This window comes from Bufo bufo, chromosome 9, assembly GCF_905171765.1.
Source record: "Bufo bufo chromosome 9, aBufBuf1.1, whole genome shotgun sequence".
NCBI lineage: Eukaryota > Metazoa > Chordata > Amphibia > Anura > Bufonidae > Bufo > Bufo bufo.
Genome location: NC_053397.1, coordinates 159850150 through 159870385, shown reverse-complemented (window position 1 = coordinate 159870385; position 20236 = coordinate 159850150). Strand labels below are relative to the sequence as shown.

Sequence of the window (20236 nt, the reverse complement as noted above, 5' to 3'; positions counted from 1 at the left end):
TGAAAACCAGTTCATTCATGTGAATGGGGTTGGTTGTAATAGCAAGCACATGGATTTATGCCACCCTCATTCAGATGAACGGAACTGATTTTCAGTCACAGAAATTGTTTGCAACAAAATCTGCCGCATGTGAAGGCACACAAGTGCGGGCGAAGGCACATAAGGCTACTTTCACACTCGCATTTGGTGCAGATCCGTCATGGATCTGCACAAATGCTTCCGTTCCGATAATACAACCGCATGCATCAGTTCAGAACGGATCCGTCTTGAACACCATTGAAAGTCAATGCGGGACGGATCCGTTTTCTATTGTGTCAGTGAAAACGGATCCATCCCCATTGACTTACATTGTGTGTCAGGACGGATCCGTTGGCAAACTGATGCATTCTGAGCTGATCCATGATGGCTCCAGCAAAAACGCAGATTTGAAAGTAGCCTTATTAGGGTCTGGATTAGTTTTTATGCCTGTCACACGGACTGCCAGAGGTGCGCCTAATGTATGATGAGATGCACAGCTCACCATAACCTATGCGCATCTGCCGTCAGTCCTGTCAAATTTTAATGGGAAAAATAGCAATATGGTTCCAGTCAAAGCAATGATCTACTCGGCAGAACCCAACAGACCCCTCTGTAAGTCAATGGGATCTGTTGTGCGTCGGTGGTATCTGCCACAATGGATCCACCGCTGAGGCCTTATTCTGTTTCTATAACAGAAGCCATGACATAATGATGTGAGCACAGCCTCAGGTATACATTGTGTTCATGACGGTTACTATCAATGCCTTTGTAGCTTCATTCTTCAGGACACTTCTACAGCCGCAGCTGAGGTTACATTGTGACAAGTGTCCTTCAGATTTGCGAGAAATAGCCATAACTTTATAAGGAAATGGACTGCAGATGTTGACTACTCATTATATAGTCACATACATAGTATATACTGTGTTTGCCTCTCCTCATAGATTGTAAGTAGGGAAGAAACATCCGAAGTCGATTCACATAAAACTTAGTTCTAATACTGTACGGCGCAGGAGTTCTGTACAGTATTAGGGCCCTTTCACACTTGCGTTGTCCGGATCCGTCGTGTACTCCATTTGCCGGAATTACACGCCGGATCCGGAAAAACGCAAGTGAACTGAAAGCATTTGAAGACGGATCCGTCTTCCAAATGCTTTCAGTGTTACTATGGCACCCAGGACATAGTAGGAGCGGGGAGCGGGGGAGCGGTATACTTACCGTCCGTGCGGCTCCCGGGGCGCTCCAGAATGACGTCAGAGCGCCCCATGCGCATGGATGACGTGATCCATGCGACATGTCATCCATGAGCGTGGGGCGCCCTGACGTCAGTCTGGAGCGCCCGGACGGTAAGTATACTGCTCCCCCGCTCCCCACTACACTTTACCATGGCTGCCAGGACTTTAGCGTCCTTGCAGCCATGGTAACCATTCAGAAAAAGCTAAACGTCGGATCCGGTAATGCGCCGAAACGACGTTTAGCTTAAGGCCGGATCCGGATTAATGCCTTTCAATGGGCATTAATTCCGGATCCGGCCTTGCGGCAAGTGTTCAGGATTTTTGGCCGGAGCAAAAAGCGCAGCATGCTGCGGTATTTTCTCCGGCCAAAAAACGTTCCGGTCCGGAACTGAAGACATCCTGATGCATCCTGAACGGATTTCTCTCCATTCAGAATGCATTAGGATAAAACTGATCAGGATTCTTCCGGCATAGAGCCCCGACGACGGAACTCTATGCCGGAAGAAAAGAACGCAAGTGTGAAAGAGCCCTTAGAAATGTATTGGCTCCGATGAGCTGAAGTTATTACTTTGTGAAGTCTCGCGAGACTTCGCGCAATAACTTCATAAATTAATTTCTACTGTAAAAAACAAAACAAACATCTCCCGAACTTGGGTTCAGTTCTACGTGGTACCTTGGAACCGAACCAGAGTTCGGGAAATGTTTTTTACAGTACAAATTCATTTCTGAAGTTATTACCCAAAGTCCCGCGAGACTTTGCAAAGTAATAACTTCGGCTCATCGGAGCCAATACATTCTAATACTGTACAGAACTCCATCCGAAGTCAATTCGCTCATCCCTAATTGTAAGCTCTTGCGCTCATTCCTCTTGTTTTAATTGTTGACCTGTTTGCTGCTAGGTAATTTAGGACTCTGTTCATGAACCCTCTGATTGTAAAGCGCTGCGGAATATGTCGGCACTATATAAATAAAGATTAATATTATTATTTGCTTTGGCAAGGGGTGAAAGTCAGTACCTGTGCTCTTCCCGTCTACTGTGATGTGCGGTCCTTGCTTTGAGGTGATGATCCTCTCATTCTTCCAAGTCCCTGCTTCCTTTATATTTTCAATCTCCTTCTTCAAAATACCCCTGAGGTGGGCGACGGTGGACTGTGCCCGTCCTGACCTGAGGGGCAACTTGGAAAGCCATGCACTCCACATCATAGCAGCTGCACCACTGCCTTCATGTACAGACGTCACACCATGTGGACAGACGGGTGGGTGCAGCTGCAGCCAATCAGCAGCTAGAACCCTCCCACTGCTGCCGTCCTCCCACAGAGCCTCCTATTTAACCCCTAAAGAGCCGAGTGCTGAACATCCTAAGGGCTCTTTCACACCTGCGTTCTTGTCTTCCGGCATAGAGTTCCGTCGTCGGGGCTCTATGCTGGAAGAATCCTGATCAGGATTATCCCCATGCATTCTGAATGGAGAGAAATCCGTTCAGGATGCATCAGGATGTCTTCAGTTCCGGAACGGAACGTTTTTTGGCCGGAGAAAATACCGCAGCATGCTGCGCTTTTTGCTCCGGTCAAAAATCCGGAACACTTGCCGCAAGGCCGGATCCGGAATTAATGCCCATTGAAAGGCATTAATCCGGATCCGGCCTTAAGCTAAACGTCGGTTCGGCGCATTACCGGATCCGACGTTTAGCTTTTTCTGAATGGTTACTATGGCACCCAGGACGCTATTAAAGTCCTGGGTGCCATAGTAGTAGTGGGGAGCGGGGGAGCAGTATACTTACAGTCCGTGCGGCTCCCGGGGCGCTCCAGAATGACGTCAGGGCGTCCCACACGCATGGATGACGTGATCGCATGGATCATGTGATCCATGCGCATGGGGCGCTCTGACGCCATTCTGGAGCGCCCCGGGAGCCGCACGGACGGTAAGTATACTGCTCCCCTGCTCCCCACTACTACTATGGCACCCAGGACTTTAATAGCGTCCTGGGTGCCATAGTAACACTGAACGCATTTTGAAGACGGATCCGTCTTCAAATGCTTTCAGTTCACTTGCGTTGTTACGGATCCGGCGGGCACCTCCGGCAAATGGAGTACACGCCGGATCCGGACAACGCAAGTGTGAAAGAGGCCTTAGGGATCAGCAACCTTCGGCACTCCAGCCACTGTGAAACTACAACTCCCAGCATGCAAACATGCTCAATGGTTCTCGCAACTCCCGAAGAAGTGAATGGAGCATTCTGGGAGTTGTAGTTTTAGAACATCTGGAGAGCCGAAGGCTGTTGATCCCTGTCCTAAGTTATTACTCTGTAGTAAAATCCTGCACCTGACCCTGCGAGACAATCAGCTTCAATGATCTTATTCCGTCAGCCACTACAGGAACCTGCTTGACCTTACATAACTGGCCCAATCCACAATGTGCCACAGCACACGAGGCAGATTTAATATAGCTTCCAAACATCTGAATGAGACTTTGCTGCCAAAACAACCCCATTCAGATGAATAGAAGTGCTATTCATTTGCAGAAACCTTCTGCAACAAAATCTGCAGCGTGTGAAGGCAGCCTTAGGTAGCCTTGTCATTGCAGGCGGGCTCACACAACTGGATCAAACGTGCGCTTGTTATAGTCACAATATGGCTGTAATGCAATTTAAAATGATTCAGATATTGAATATTTGCATATATTTTTGTAGACGAGCCTTTAGCACTTGTGTTTAACTATTTGTATTCTGGATACAACAGGACTTAAGGTACTTTCACACTAGCGGCAGGACGGATCCTTGTGCGGTGAGAGGCAGCCGGACTAAAAAGTCGGACATGCAGTACTTTTAGTCCGTCGGCCTCTCGCCGTGCTGCGCCAGAGCTCCGCCCCTATTATAGTCAATGAGATGGAGCGGCAGTCCAGCGGCACGGCGAAATAGCAGGGTGACCTGTTGGATCCGTCCTGCCGCTAGTGTGAAAGTAGCCTTATGGGGTAATTTATCAAACTGGTGTAAAGTAGAACTGGCTTAGTTGCCGATAACAACCAATCAGATTTCACCTTTCATTTTCCAAAGGAGCTGTGAAAAATGAAAGGTGGAATCTGATTGGTTGCTACGGGCAACTAAGCCAGTTCTACTTTACACCAGTTTGATAAATGACCCCATTAGTCCCTAGACATTCCGCAGTTCTTCTAAACTGAACATAAATTACCATTAGGGCTCATTCACACGACCACGCCGTATTTTGCAGTCTGCAAATTGAGGATTCGCAAAACACGGATGCAGCCCTTGTGCGTTCCATAATTTGCAGAACGGAACAGGCGGCCCATTATAGAAATGCCTATTCTTGTCCAAGAATAGGACATGCTCTATATTTCTTTTCGGGGCCGCAGAACGGAACAATGGATGCGGACAGGACACGGTGTGCTGTCGACATCTTTCGTGGCCCCCTTGAAATGAATGTGTCCGCACCAACAGCAACCATTTTTATAACCAAACTAAGGGCTCATTCACACAACTGTGCGGAATGGGTGCGGCCACATTCATTTCAAATGTGTGAATGAGCCCTTAGTTTGGTTATAAAAATGGTTGCTGTTGGAGAGTAGGAGAACATGACGTTCTCAAAGCCGCTTTGCTGTTTGGAGTTTTTGTTAGCAACGACCATATATAAGTCAAATATTCTTTAAGTACTTTTTAATATTTCCTCAATAAAAAAAATCTTTTTATTTCTGCTGATCCCTGAGGATTGGGCGGAAAGGTGTTGTCATCTCTACCATCATATTTCTATTCTGCAAAAATTAACAATTCCAGCACAATGAACATGTTTAAGGTTATTGGATTATTGCTTTTTTTTTTTTTCTGTAAAAGAAAGGGTTAACAGCTGACTGAAAACCTCCTCATTGATTCAGAGAACCATCCGTCCCAGAGACTTATGCCATTAGGGCGCCCCCTGCTGTTTCTGGTGCAGACATGAACCTATAAGCAGAAACTAATCTGAGTAAGGCCTCCTGCACACAAACTTTTTTTTTCTCCTTTTACGTTCAGTTTTTGGAGTTCCGTATACGGACTGTATATGGAAACATTCATTTCAATGGATCCGCAAAAAAAAAACGGAAGGTACTCCGTATGCCTTTCGTTTCCGTATTTCTGTTCCGATCAAACATAGAACATGTCCTATTATTGCCCGCAAATAACGATCTGTGGCTCCATTCAAGTCAATGGGTCTGCAAAAAAAAACCTGAATGCATATGTAATGCATCCGTATGTCTTCAGTATCCGTTCCATTTTTGCGGAACCATCTATTGAAAATTTTATGCACAGACCAATTTTTTATGTACTTACTGTTTAAACATTATTGTATGCTTCCGTTTACCATTGCGATCCGCAAAAAATGGATCGCAAATGGAAACAAAACAGCAAAACGGAACAGAAGTGGAAACACTACTAGAACAAAAAGCACTTCTGTGGGCTTTCTGGTCCATGCCTCTGCACCGCAAAAGATAAGACACGTCCTATCTTTTACCGTACTTTGCGGATCACGGACCCATTCAAGTCAATGGGTTGGCATCCGCAGCACAACTTTCCCGCATGGCACACTGCCACAACGTGTATGAGCACCCCGGTATATTAGAAGACTGCAAATCTATAGATATTTTTTATTTCAAAATGAGATGCAGGGCTGTTGATTAGATGCATTTCCCACCCCAGAGACTACACCTCGACCCGATCTCACAGAATCAGAGTGCCTGTCTGACTGCAGGTCTACTGTACTGTAGTGGCGGTATTATGTGAGTACAGTACAGAAGACCATCGGTCAGTCCGAATGCTGTGAGAGCGGGTCAGAGGAGTAGTGTTTGGCCAGGGGAATGCGGCCATCACATGGAGCATGTTTCCTGGACCGAGCACTCCCGTATTAAATAGGCCAAAGTCTAGGAGCAGTTCCAGCCTATGGCTCTACTGAGGAGGTGTTGATGGTGAGTACAATAAAGGAATTCAAGAGGGGCCTGGATGTATTTCTGGAGTGTAATAATATTTCAGGCTATAGCTACTAGAGAGGGGTCGTTGATCCAGGGAGTTATTCTGATTGCCTGATTGGAGTCGGGAAGGAATTTTTTATTCCCCTAAAGTTGGGAAAATTGGCTTCTACCTCCGTTTTTTTTTTTTTTTTTGCCTTCCTCTGGATCAACTTGCAGGATAACAGGCCAAACTGGATGGACAGATGACTTTTTTCGGCCTTATGTACTATGTTACTATGTTACATGTTTTTTTCCACGTGGATTTTCATGCAGAAGAACCGCAGCGTAGTAAAGAACCAGCAAATCTCATATATACTTTGATTTTTTTCCGTGTAGAAATTGATCTGCCATGCGGATCTGCAGCATGTCAATTATCTGAGCAGTTTCTTGTTCAGATTTAACCCTTTGTAATGCAAAAGGTACACTCTGGGCAAATATGCAACTAGGCATCTAGATATGCAACAAAATCCATATACCCCATGTGTGCAGAATTTTTTTTTTTTTTTTTAAAGCTGCACACATGTGTAGTAGGTACCATAAAGCAGCTTTGAGGTCTTTAGGGTCCAGTCCGTACACACATGAATTTGCCCTTTAAATTTTTCCCCACTATTTTTTCCATACTGCATGTGGTTTTCATGTCGTCTTTTTGCAAAACAAATGTATGGCTGGCATTTTTCTCTATAGAGAAGGGGATGAAAAGAATGGCAAAAGCATGTTAAAATGCTGCATAAAAAAAAAACACCTAAGGCCGAATGCACACGGACGTGAACGGTCCGTGGTATCCCGGCCTGGCATCCTGCTGAGAGCAGGAGCGCACGGCGTCATTGTTTGCTATGACGCCGTGTGCTTCGTGCCACCGCTGCAGTACAGTAATACACGTATAGATTATACGAGTGTATTACTGTACTTCAGCGGCGGTACGAAGAGCACGGCGTCATAGCAAACAATGACGCCGTGCGCTCCTGCTCCCAGCAGGATGCCAGGCCGGGATACCACGGACCGCTCACGTCCGTGTTCCACGGCCGTGTGCATTCGGCCTAAGAGACAAAAAAGCCATCAATTAGAAGTAGACAAAAAAAGCTGGCGTTTTTACTGCAAAAAAACACTACTAAAACTGCAAAAGTGGAGAAAAACAGCACAAATTACTTGTGTGTTTTCAGCCACAGGGCTCATACACACAACCATTGTTGTTTTGCGGTCCACAAATTGTGGATATGCAAAACACTGATACCGGCCGTGTACATTCCGTATTTTGTGGAACGGAACAACCGGACCATAATAGAACAGTTCTATGCTTGTCCATAATGCGGACAATAATAGGACATGTTCTATTTTTTTGCAGAATGGAAATACGAAAACAGAATGCACACGGAGTACCTTCCGTTTTTATTGTGGACCCATTGAAATGAATGGTTCCGTATATAGTCCGCAGAAAAAAAGGAACGGACGTAGAATGAAAATACGTTCATGTGCCTGAGGCCTTAGCCGTATTACGGCCCGCATACTCACTTGAATGGGTTCGCAATCACGATGATGCGGAACTGAATCACGGATCGGAAGCACTACGGAGTTCCGTGGTGATTCTGTCCGTGCCTCCGCATTGCAAAAACATGGGACTTGTTCTATTTTTTTGCGGTGCGGACGGATCACGGACCCTTTCAAATTGCATTCCGTATTTTGTGGAACGGAAGAACCGGCCCATAATAGAACAGTCCTATCCTTGTCCATAAGGCGGACAATAATAGGACATGTTCTATTTTTTGGCAGAACGGACATATTGGACACGGAATGCACAAGGAGTCATCTTAAAAATATGTTTATGTACATGACCCTTAGTCCCCTTTCACATGAACTCGCAGCGTGTGTCTGCAGCAGCTCCCTTCCTGACCTCCCAGCACTGATGGGGTTGGATAACACTGACAGTATGATGTCAGTGTTAGGGTGCTTTCACACGACCGTAAGTGTTTTGCGGTCCACAAATTGCGGATCCGCAAAACACGGATACCGGCCCTGTGCGTACCGCATTTTGCGGACCGCACATGGCCGGCGCTATAAAGAGAATGCCCATTCTTGCGGAAAAGAATAGGACATGCTCCATATTTCTCCAACGGATGCGGACAGCCCCATATTGCTGCCCCGGATCCATTTATATGGTCGTGTGAATGCACCCTTATATAATACTTTCCAGAACTGTAAGGGTTACAATGCTATACGACCCTGGTTTTGTTTTATTTATTTTTTAACACAGAGGGCATTTCTACTACAATGGGGCAAGGATATTACTACTATTAAGGGGGCACAGAGGGCATTACTACTGTAAAGGGGGGACAATGGGCATTACTACTATGAAGGGGGCACAATGGGCATTACTACTATGAAGGGGGCACATAGAAGGCATTACAACTGTAAAGAGGGCACATATAGGGCATTACTACTGTGTAAGGGCACAGAGAGGGCATAACTACTGTGAGGGGTACAATGAAGGGATAAGTACTTTAGGAGGGCACAATGTGGGCATAACTACCGTGAGGGGGCATATATCTGGACAAAACTACTGTGAAGGTTGTACAATGAGGGCAATACTACTGTGAGGAGGTACAATTTTTTTAAGTATTGGGGGGGGAGGGGGTGCCAGACAAAGGACACCTTAGGCACGCCACTAATACACCCAGTAAATATGTGGCTGGAATATAACTAATTTATATTAAAACTTGTTACAGTATTGAAGCCTGGGATGGGTACACGTATACAGTACATATCAGGAAGTATTACTTTACTGAGAGAGTAGTGGATGCATGGAATAGCCTTCCTGCAGAAGTGGTAGCTGCAAATACAGTGAAGGAGTTTAAGCATGCATGGGATAGGCATAAGGCCATCCTTCATATAAGATAGGGCCAAGGGCTATCCATAGTACTCAGTATATTGGGCAGACTAGATGGGCCAAATGGTTCTTATCTGCCGACACATTCTATGTTTCTAGTACAACTGAGGACAGACAAGTAATGATAATGGAATGCTAAGTACATATCACACACTGCAGAAAACACTTAATTAAAAGCTTATAAGAACACTGCCAAACCCATTCAAATTATTAAACCGTACTATTCAATTTAACCCTTCTCAGTTCAGAACAGTGTCAGTCAAAGAATCTGGGAAGAAAGGGATGCAAATGAGCTCTTAATAAACTCTGCCTCTAAAGCCACCAGATGCAAGGCAGCTATTCTATAAGTCAATGTCCAACCCTTTATATAGGCCTTGAGACGTGACTCTGATATTGAATAAGCCAGCACCTCGTCTTCAGACAGCTGTGTCTGGGTGATTGCCCCTCATCAGCAGAGCAGAGAGTATTGGCTTAACTGGGTGAGAGGCCAAAGTCAGGATTTGGGGGGTACTATCTCTCTTTGGGGCGAGTGCCTTAATCAGCGTGAGGAGACATATAAGCCATACATGCTCCAAGATTCCAGAGGAGCATGTATGGCCTTTAAGTGTCCTCAAGCCGCACGCCATGCGGTCCGCAGCACGGGCACTGCCGGAACACGGTCGTATGCATGAGGCCTAACTTTGAGAGTGAGACAGTAAGAGATTCATACTGGAGGGTCCCTTTAAATGTTTCTACCTGGAGGTCACTTTACATCTTATCAAGGTCATAGATGTATCGCAAGAAGTATATAGAACAGAACTACCCTCTGAAGCTGCCCCGGATATTGGCCATATAGTTTGTACTTTACATCAACGGGTTAATCGTTTTAGCAAGCGACACATTAATCTAGTTCTTCTGGCTATTTAGTACGTATTTAACGTTAGTAAAGATTCAGAGTAGCGTGCACCATTGGATGCCTCATATCACACAGTATTCTCTCCTAGAATCGCTTCTGTGTTTTTAGGGGGAAATATGGCACGTTTTTTACAGTACAATGCCTACAAGTAACATGATTCTATAATTCCGTGGTCCGTAGTGCACACAAGGCCTTTAGGTAACGTGGTGCAATGCTGATGAGGAAAAACGGCTGCAAATCCTCAGCACACACAACGGAAGAAGACGCAGTGAAAAGCAAAGTGCGTTAGATGGCTAAGCACTATTTTACATCGCACTTCAGTGTCTGTATTACCGCCACAAGGCCTAGAACCACCATGGTTCTGTAGACCTGACTTTACAGATGAGGGCTCAGTTCAGCTAAACAATAGTCTTGCCACCATGATACAGATTACATGTGTTTTTTACATGCGGATTTTGTGTGGAAAAACCACGGCGTAATACAGTACCAGCAAAGTGAATGAGATTTGACAAATGTCATGCACACTGCTTTTTTCCTTAGGTGCAGAAATTGAGCATGTCAATGGTTCGAGCAATTCCGCACCTTCTGTACACTGCTATTCTCTGTAAATTTCAATCCCAGGTGTCGGACCCCCACGATCAGATACTGATGACCTATCTGCACCAAAAATCACATAAAAACAGCAAATAAACTAACCAAAACCTCAATAAATAGTGTAGATTTATGTGTTTTTTTGGTGCAGCCCCTAAGGGGTCTTTCACACATGCCATTTTTCCATCCAGGTGTGATGCGTGTAGTGAAAGCATAGCATCCGGACTGAATCCTGACCCTTTCATTTCAATTGGTCTGCATATATGATCTTCGTTTTTCAGGAAATAGCACCATGTCCTATATTGAGCATTTTTCATGCAGCTCTCCATAGAAGTGAATAGGACTTGCGTGAAAAACTGAAGATATCCGGGTGTACAGTGTTCATTTTAGGACGTGTCAAATAAACATTTAGAAGAATAGGTGCAATCAACAAAATATGACTAAACCCTCACACTGATGTTAAAATTTAGCCAATATATCCTTATACGAAGGACATACCGGAGGCCGCGCACCACGTCAAGGTACCTCAAGTGGCACGGGACCTAACGCTAACCTACCTGTGCCATATGGGCAGTACCAGGGGCCAGTGGGCCGCATTACAGAAGCGTAAGGTCTGACTCACAGCAAACAGCTCCCAGTTGCCTCCAGTGTGAAACCACACATGCAATGGGAGGAGGGAGGAGGCTGTGAGTCCCACCCAAAGCTGACTGATATGACGCAGGCCTCACAGGTGCACCGAATGCTGCATATGGGGTTGAGCATTTCCTGCTTTTTGAGACCACGTTATATTATGTAATTTGTAATTTTAGGACATGATCAGATATCAGTCAAGTATCAGAATAATGCCAGTGTGACACCTGACCCTGACTCTGCCCCTGACCCTGATATTTGACTCTGATACTGAGTTTGACTTATGCTCTTCATAGGTCAGGGTCAAAGTGAGCATGAGTTATAGAAATACTGTGTATTTGTATGCTAAATCACACAACCAAAGAAAGTCTATAGCTGAGCTTATAGTTCTGTGTCTGAAATGCTATAAGCTGACACATCACAGTATTATATGAGTGCATAGCTCAGTGGTTAGGTTGCTGGCTTGTACTCTGGAGTTTTTGGGTTCAGGACCCAATAGAAACCTTAAAACGAGAAGTTATTATTTTTAAACATTAGATAAGAGATAAATTCAAGTGATGTGTGACCCTGATTTCTGACTCTCCTGACTAGTCAGCGTCACGTCGCAATGACTTTTAGGTTTATTGTACTTTTAATATACTGAATCACATAGATGAAGAAAATCCTTTAGGGTGCTGTCTAAACCTATAGCTCAATGGTTTAGATGGTTGCCTCACATGCATTGTTCTTGGGTTCAAAACCCCTATCAGTCTTTAATAAAAATTAACATTTTATTGAGCCTAAGAAAAGAGACAAATTCAAGTGATGTGTGACCCTGATGCCTGACTCTCCTGACTAGGATTTGCATAAAACTTTGTTCTAATACTGTACGCAGCAGGAGCTCCGTACAATATTAGAATGTATTGGCTCCGATGAGCCGAAGTTATTGCTTTGCGAAGTTTCACGACACTTTGCGCAATAACTTCATAAATTAATTTGTACTGTAAAAAAACATTTCCCGAACTCGGGTTCGGTTCCAAGGTACTCTCCCTAGTCAGGGTCGGGTGTCAGATGTTAGGTATCAGTCAGGTGTCACACTGGCATTATTCTGATACGTGATTATGATATCTGACCATGTCCTAAAATGAACACTGTACAGGTGCAATGTGTTCACTGATGGTTGATAGGAGATATTCTTCAGTCTTTCTTCACACCTGTGAAAAACACATCAAAATTGATTGCATCAGCGTGGGAAAAAATGCCAACACTGAACCCAATTGCATAAAAAACTGATTGAACTTCAAAACCATCATTTTTTTCCTGAGCAGATCCTGACACAATCCACATCGTTCGTGTGAAGGAGGCCTGAGGGTATGAAGCAGAGCTGGGATTGAGTACCGCACGGCTTTACAAGCTGTAGCGGGTGCTAATTGAACTAATTAGGACCGGGCTGTTCAGTCACGCGGCCATAACAATGCAGACCGACTGAACAGTGTGGTCCTCATTTGTTTAAAAGGGTTTTGCGAGATTTTTATACTGGTGACCTATCCTCAGTATCTGATCAGTGGGGGTCCGACACCCGGGATCCCCACCAATCAGATGTTTGAGAAGGCAGTGATGCTCCTGTGAGCGCTGCAGCCTTCTGGCAGCTCACCAATTGATATATTGGCTGTGATTTAATGAGGCTGATCTGCGCCTAGGACCGTTAAATGTGTCGTCACTGGGCTAGGGAAAGCTGAGAGAAGGCTGTGGCTCCAAGCGCTGATGCCTGAGGAGAAAACAGAAACGGCGCCCCCCAATGCCAATTTATTAAGCTAACTCCTTCGCTGCAATGAAAGCACTCATTGCCCATGGCTCCTCCGCTGCCCCCCTTTTGCCCCTACCTGGTGCTGCCTGAGGCAATCGCCTCACCTGGCCTCTTTGGTGGTGCACCCCTGAGTAACAGTGACATTAAAGAAACTGTCAGCAGGATCAACCCTATCGAATCAGGTATAGTATCTGGTAGGGTGGGTCCTGCTGATTACAGTGACACCCGTGTTGTGAAAATCTGTTGACTATTAATTCCCTATAAAAAAAATGTTTATTCTTTATGCAAATGAGGGCTTCAGTGTTGGGTGGGGCCTAGCCCATCTGTGCACCTGAGCTTTCCAGTGCTGGCCACACCCCTTAGTGCACTGAAGCCCTCATTTGCATAAATAATAAGTTATTTTTTTCCCAGGAACATCGCATCCACTTTTTCACATATGTCATTTTGAAGTGGCTCTGTCACCAGATCACCAGCATTATATGCAGTGCTGATTTTAAAGGGAACCTGTCAGGTGAACATGGTGTCTGAGCTGCAGGCAGAGGTTATAGCGCAGGAGGAGCTGAGCAGAGTGCTATGTAGTTTTATGGGGAAAGATTCTGTCAGTGATTGACAGCCTCCCCTCTATGACAGTGTATATAGAGAGAGCTGTCAGTGCTGATAGGACGTCTCCTTGTCTTCTAAGACCAGAATGAGCAGCAATGTAAATGAATGAAATACAAGTTATGCTGAATCTTTTCCCATAAACCTATATAACAATCTGCTCAGCTCCTCCTGCTCTATAACCTGCTGCTGGCAGATTGTGCTGCATTTTCCTCCAATATACCGCCATACCCTCATGATACATACACACAGGATGTAAAATACAGAGGTAAGGCTACTCTCACATCTGCGCTTTCCCTTTACCAGAACGCATTCCGTTTCATTGCGTTCCCATGACGCACACAAAAGTGCTGCAAGCAGCGTCTCTGAGTGCGTCCTAGGATGAGGAGCAGGACCGATCCGTCCTGACTCACAATGTAAGTCAATGGTGACGAGTCAGTTTTCTGTGACACAAAATAAAACGGATCCATCCCCCATTGACTTACAATGGTTTTAGAGATGGACCAATCCTTGCTATGTTAAAGATAATACAATCAGATCCGTTCATAATGGATGCAGACGGTTGTATTATCATGACGGAAGTGTGAAAGTAGTCTAAAAGTCCGCTGCGCATCCGCAGCAAAAAACGCATGATTTACAGTACATGCAGTTTCTGCTGCGGAAATGTCTGCAAAGGGTACAATCCACAGCATAAATTGATATGCTGCAGATTTCAAATCCATACCACGGGTCAATTTACGCTGCAGATTTTTTACGCAGCATGTGAGATTTCTTAAAGGGTTTTCTGGGATTTTTGAACTGATGATCTCTGCTCTGGATAGGTCATCAGTATATGATCGTGGGGGGGGGGTCCAGCCCCCAGGACCCCCGCCAATCACCTGTGCTTGGTATCGCGCTCAGCCCCACTCACTTCTATGGGACTGAGCAGCGCCTAGGTCATGTGATCGATGAATGTGACGTCACATGGACTAGACAAAGCTGAGAGAAGGCCACAGGCGCTACTGAGAGCAACACTGTCTTCTCAAACAGCTGATCGGCAGGGGTCTTGGACCCCAACCCATCAGATACTGATGACCTATCAAGAAGATAGTCCATCAATGAAAAACTCCCAGAAAACCTTTTAAAGTGTACATAAACTATTTTATTAGAAACTATTCTAAATGGCATATTATTAATTTTGTAATATACTTTATTTTCTTTTTTCCCTTATAAAATAGGCAGCTGAAGTTCAGGGTATCTGTAGCGCTTTAGAACCCATAGTGGTGTACGGATTCCTCTGTGAGCGATGTACAGGCAGGAGCAGAGCGGGCACAGGCAGGAGCACACATCGCTGCAGAGTGGGCACAGGCAGGAGCAGCGATGTGCTGTGCAGAGCGGGCACAGGCAGGAGCACACATCGCTGCAGAGCGGGCACAGGCAGGAGCAGCGATGTGCTGTGCAGAGCTCCTGCTGTACATCGTCACTGCGACCCTGGTGGAGTCCGGGGTACAAATTGTATAAAGTGCTATAGACAACTGGACTTCCGGTGCCTACAAAGAGAAAAAAGCATATTACAGAAAAATAAAATCATTATGTGCAATTTAAAATAGTTTTAAAGAATTTGTCTGTATGACGCTGCGGATTTGCACACAGGTATGTGAACCCACCCCACAGTTTATGTCCATTACATGATGAATATTGTCAGTGTAGACGAACGTACAGTAAAATTCCTTTAATACAATATAATGGCATTCAATATCCGGCACAAACAATGTGCCTGTAAGAATGGCAATATCCAATAGGATTATAAACGTCTGTCCCTTAGCCTTGTCCCACGGGCTACAATGGTTATGCCCTGGGAGATTCCAGATTATCCTGCCGCTTCAGATTAAAGGAATTTTACTGTAATATCTCAGACCCCCCCCGACAGTCAGAAGGACCCACACAAGAGGCGAGAATCAGTTCACAATTGGTGTTTTTTTTTATTTTGAAATTTATCAATACAAAGTTTAGGATTTTGCTAAACTACAAAGAAAACACACGTCAACGGAAATCAAGAGAATTGAACGCTAAGGACAAATAATCCTCCCGTTAAGTCCACAATTACTAAATCATATATTGAAGGAAAAGACCAGGTATAAGTCACCCGCCTATTAAAAAAAAAAATCAATATAAAAAAACAAGACGATGCCCTCGAAGTGTTCACTGACGGAACGAGATCTGTTTTAGAGTCCATTGAACTTGTAAAAGTGCATTTCATCTGAAAAGGCAGAGTATGTAAAGGTAGGAAGAGCAGACATCCTTCTCCTCTGATAACATAGTACAGGACGGCGCAGAGGATCAGTCTTCAGTAACGGACAATACCGACACATGGTGCAGATTACATACCCGAGCAGCTCCCACATTGACTGTTCATCATCCCTAAAAACTTATTGTAAACAAAAAAATATATCTATATATGACTTCTTGAAGGGTTTGGTGACTCCGCAGAACTGCACTGTATTACACGATATGGCTATTATTCCAGCAATGTCACCAAACAGATCTAACATCTAAAGAAAGCAGACAAATAATATGCAGACAGCCTACACGTCACCATCAGAGGTGGGAGATAAGGACTACAGCCTATAAATTAAATGTATAAAATTAGTGCAGAAAAAACAAAAGGTAATGCCGTCAAACTCTTAATCCCCCCCTCCCCCCCACACACAACTTTGTTTTTAAAATCAAATAAAAAAAAATTACATAAATAAAAAGGTATTGTCCTTAGGAATTACAGGGAAGCGGATCATCTTAAGAAAGTTGCACTGGAGGAGAAAAAGTTAGAGGTTATAAAACTATGTACAGGATTTCTTAGGAGCCTGTCCAGCCTCGTTCACTTCTTCCGTGTAGACTTCTTTGGGCTGGACTTGGCCTTGGGTTTGGCCGGCTTGGCTTTCTCACTTAGGTGCCTTGACCTGGTTAGGCTTTCACAGTCTTTGTCTTCTTGACTTTCTTAGGTGAGGGAGCCGCTTTCTCTTGGCCACCTTCTTTGTCTTCTTCTCGGCCGGCTTTGGGCTTCCTGGTTTGGCTGGAGACTTGGCGGCTTTCTTAGGTTTGGCCGCTGTCTTCTTTGGAGTAGCCACTTTTTTGACTTCTTCTTGGGTTTCTTTACAGTTTTTTTAGGCTCATCTCCCTTGGCCAACCTGAAGGAGCCGGAGGCACCCCACCCTTGGTTTGCTTGAGGGTGCGATGTTGACCAGCCTTTTGATGGACAGTTTGATCTGGGAGTCGGCGTTCTCGCCCACTTTGTAGTGGTTCTTGATGTACTTCTGGATGGACTGACGCGAGGAGCCCGATCGGCTCATTTCCGCCTGGACGGCTGCCAGGATCATGTCCGAGTACTTGGGGTGGTCATTTGATTTCTTGCCGACTTGGATCTCTTGGGCTTGGCCGCTGGGGTGGAGGATGAGTTTTCAGTCATTTTCTCCGATTACCACAGGTGTCTGGCCACTCAAAACTTTCTGTCTCCTTTTGTAGGCACAGGGCAAGATGTCTGCAGGGAGCACAGCAGAAAGTGGAGCCTCAGCTCTTCCTCCAAAAAGTTCTGCCAAAAATAAAGAAAGAAATCACCGTATGTTGCCGGGAGTAGACGGACGTCAGAGGATCAGGCAGGTCTTTGTCCTCGGACTTTCCTGCTGTCAGTTCTTTCGGGTCAGTCAGTCGGATATTTCCCCCCTCCTGGCAGTGTCTCAGGTTGAGAGCCGTCTCCCCTCAGCTGGTTTGTTTGCCGGTGTCTCGGTGACAGTCGCAGGCGCTCTCTCTCCTCAGCACCTTCCCTCCTCTGCTGGCCCCTCCCGCCGGTACCGCCTTTTATTTGCTGGGGTCGGACCGAGTTGAAGACTGGCGGCTGCGGGCGGGAAGAGGCAGACATGGCGCCGCTCTGCTCCTATCTGTGTATCTTCCCGAGCACAAACGTCCATTGCCCTGAGCCCCCGGAGGCTCCTGCCATTCTCCCAGCCGGGACTCCCGTGAGGCCAGTCTTCGGTCTCTCGGTTCCCCCATGTCTCCCGGTCCCGGGACATTGTGCAGCCCCGCGGGAGAACCCGAAAACTGCCATGGTGTTGTAGGATCACACTCATTTCGTGGCTTGTGGCCCCTGGGTAGCGGACCCTGAGGGCCCGTCCGTGCGTGAGACTCTGGCAGGAGTGTAGGTGCAACCCTGAGCTATGAGGGAGGTTGACAAAGTGACTGCTGCCTTCACCCCTTTCCTCCCTGAGGGGGGCAGAAGCGACCCCAACTAACACACAGACCTGAGAGCACAGTGTGTCCGTCAGGGAGCGGGGGGAGGGTATGGAGCCCTCCTGGGGGACCATGGCAACAGCGGGGGGTGCACCCAAGAAGGTCGGGCCAGCACCCCAAAAACCCCGGACCTGCACCCTTCTGTCAAGGTTTACCAGCTTCTGGCAAACTTTCGTCTGACTTTTGTAGTAGTGAGGAGGCTGCCATTACTGTGGAGCAGACAGGAATCCTGAGGAAAAGGGGGCACAGGCCAGCGGGGTTATCCCTCAGCCCCCCAAATCTGCCCGTGCCCCCCCAGACCCCAGCTCTGTGTGCACATAGGGGGCAGCTGCTGTCCCTGACACTTCAGGAGGTCACATCCTGACCACACAAGGTCCTCTTATTTCGGGGGTCTCTCCCATTTCACCTCATTTAGAACACAACCCATGCGTGTTATCGGGTGCCCCCCATTAGAGACATGAACCCTCAAGTCCTTCGTCTGAAAGGAAAAGTTCCCCCACGTTTGGCAGGTATGGATGATGTAAAGGAGACCATGTTGGGGACGTTTCCCCAAAGATCAGTAATGTTGACATAATCTAGTGGGTGCAGGGCTACTTGTATTACACGGGGGCAGTGCCCAGCGGTGTGTGGCACATGTCTATGGCGGGGGATTAGGACTGTAGCAGTGAACGTCAGACGGCTGCCGCTTCATCTCAGCCTCCAGCACATGGCAGACCTGTGAAGGTATCTGTCTTCCAGGGAATGGCAGCTCGGATCGCCATCTTGCTGGAGGGAGTTGCTACTATGTGTTCATCTCCACTGAAAACAAACAAGTTTAACGCAGCGCAATCTCCTGAGCTGTTCACACACAGGAGCCTGCGTCTACGTGTCCCTGCCTGCCGGGGGCGATAGAGAGCACTACAAACTGGCAGAAATGTCACTGACTGCAGCAGGGATCCAGTGCTGTATCAGCTCCTAGGTGACATTTATATTCAACCAACTTTGCCCAAAAATGGAAGTGTTTCCAGCCTCAGGGTCCCTACCACATGATTTTTTTTAATATTTTTTTTTTTTACCTGTAATAAAATAAACCCAACCATTTTTTTGCACACAGTGGAGATTTTTTTTACGCCGTCTCTTCATTTGTCCTGCCGTGAGATGCACCACAATTTTTAGAGGATCACGGCCGTAGTTTTGGTCAACATCCAATACGTATTTTTTGCAGATCAGATGTGACTCGCGTGCTGTCCACATCGTAAGCGCTCCGCAAAAAAAAATAATAGAATGTGTCCTATTGTACGTTTTGAGGACAAGGATAGGACATTTCTGCAGGAGGGAAAAAAAATGGCGGCAGGCTCCGGCTGTTATCCGTGTTTTGCGGATCTACGATTTGCGTACAGCAAAAAACAGATACAGTCGTGTGCGGATACCTAATTGTGTGCGTGTCTGGCAGAACTGAAATGTACTCCAGATTTCTGATGTAATGTGCCCTGGTATTTCAGGCGGACATGAGTCGGGCTGCGGATATCCCGTCTGCTGCCCGCCTCCTCCCACTCACTTTTTTGGAAAAGTGGGAATGGTATCGGAAAAAGATAAAAAGTTGCAAAACTTTTTCACAAACCAGCATTTGCGACAATGTTGCGCATTTCTCTACGGAGCCATAATAAATCTTCCCACAGTGTGTCCTGCCACCATGTTTTCTTCGTGGTGGTTTCTCCTATAGAGAAGGTTTCAAACACCTAAAATGGGAAGAGTTTCAGTATGTTGTGTTTAAAAAAAAAAAAACCAGAAAGAAAAACCGCCACTATATTAAATTCCACAGATTTTAGCGCAAATTCTGTACTGGAAATCCGTGCTGCATTAGTGCTGAAACTGCCTCCCATTGTTTTCAGTAGGAGTCCCTTTTGCTGCTCATTTTGCGTTGGATTATTTCTGCGCGGTATTCGAGACCGTGACAAAAATGGACCGATTCCATTCTTGGAGCGAATTCCACATGGACATGGACACCATAGCAAAGCGCAACAGGCATCTCATGGTATAGCTCCATACAATGGGGCTAAACCACAAGCAGGTCCATGGCACTGAAATTGAAAAATGGATACAGAAACCGTGGCGGTTTTTTCCATGAAATACGGGCAGATTTTGACAGTGAACCCACAAGTGAACACTGCCTCTTTAACAGAAACTTCAGTAGCAAAAAATAAATGCTTGTGTGTCCAGCGCTTCCTAATTCACATAGACTTTCCGCTCACATCTGGAGCTGGTGTTTTTACTGCAAAAAAGGGCAATAAAAAAACTACTTGTGAAAGCACTCTAAGGCCTCATGCACACAAATGTATTTGGTTCCGTGTCTGTTCCGTTCTTTTTGCGGA

General features: G+C 45.9%; 2 protein-coding genes across 2 annotated transcripts in view; both read right to left on the bottom strand.

Moving 5' to 3' along the window:
- Positions 1 to 2496, bottom strand: part of GCAT (glycine C-acetyltransferase) — a 44932-nt gene extending 42436 nt beyond the window's left edge. The window contains exon 1 of the mRNA XM_040407796.1: positions 2267 to 2496. Within this exon, the coding sequence (XP_040263730.1) occupies positions 2267 to 2453 (187 nt within the window). The 5' untranslated portion in view covers positions 2454 to 2496. The remainder of the gene's footprint in view (positions 1 to 2266) is intronic.
- Positions 2497 to 15562: 13066 nt separating this feature from the next.
- LOC120978863 (histone H1.0-B) lies at positions 15563 to 17440 on the bottom strand. Its single transcript, XM_040407245.1, is given in 7 exon segments — positions 15563 to 16550; positions 16553 to 16615; positions 16618 to 16743; positions 16746 to 16811; positions 16814 to 16837; positions 16840 to 17013; positions 17016 to 17440. Coding segments are annotated over 7 exon segments (576 nt in total). The 5' UTR covers positions 17068 to 17440; the 3' UTR covers positions 15563 to 16479.
- Between the last annotated feature and the right edge of the window lie 2796 nt (positions 17441 to 20236).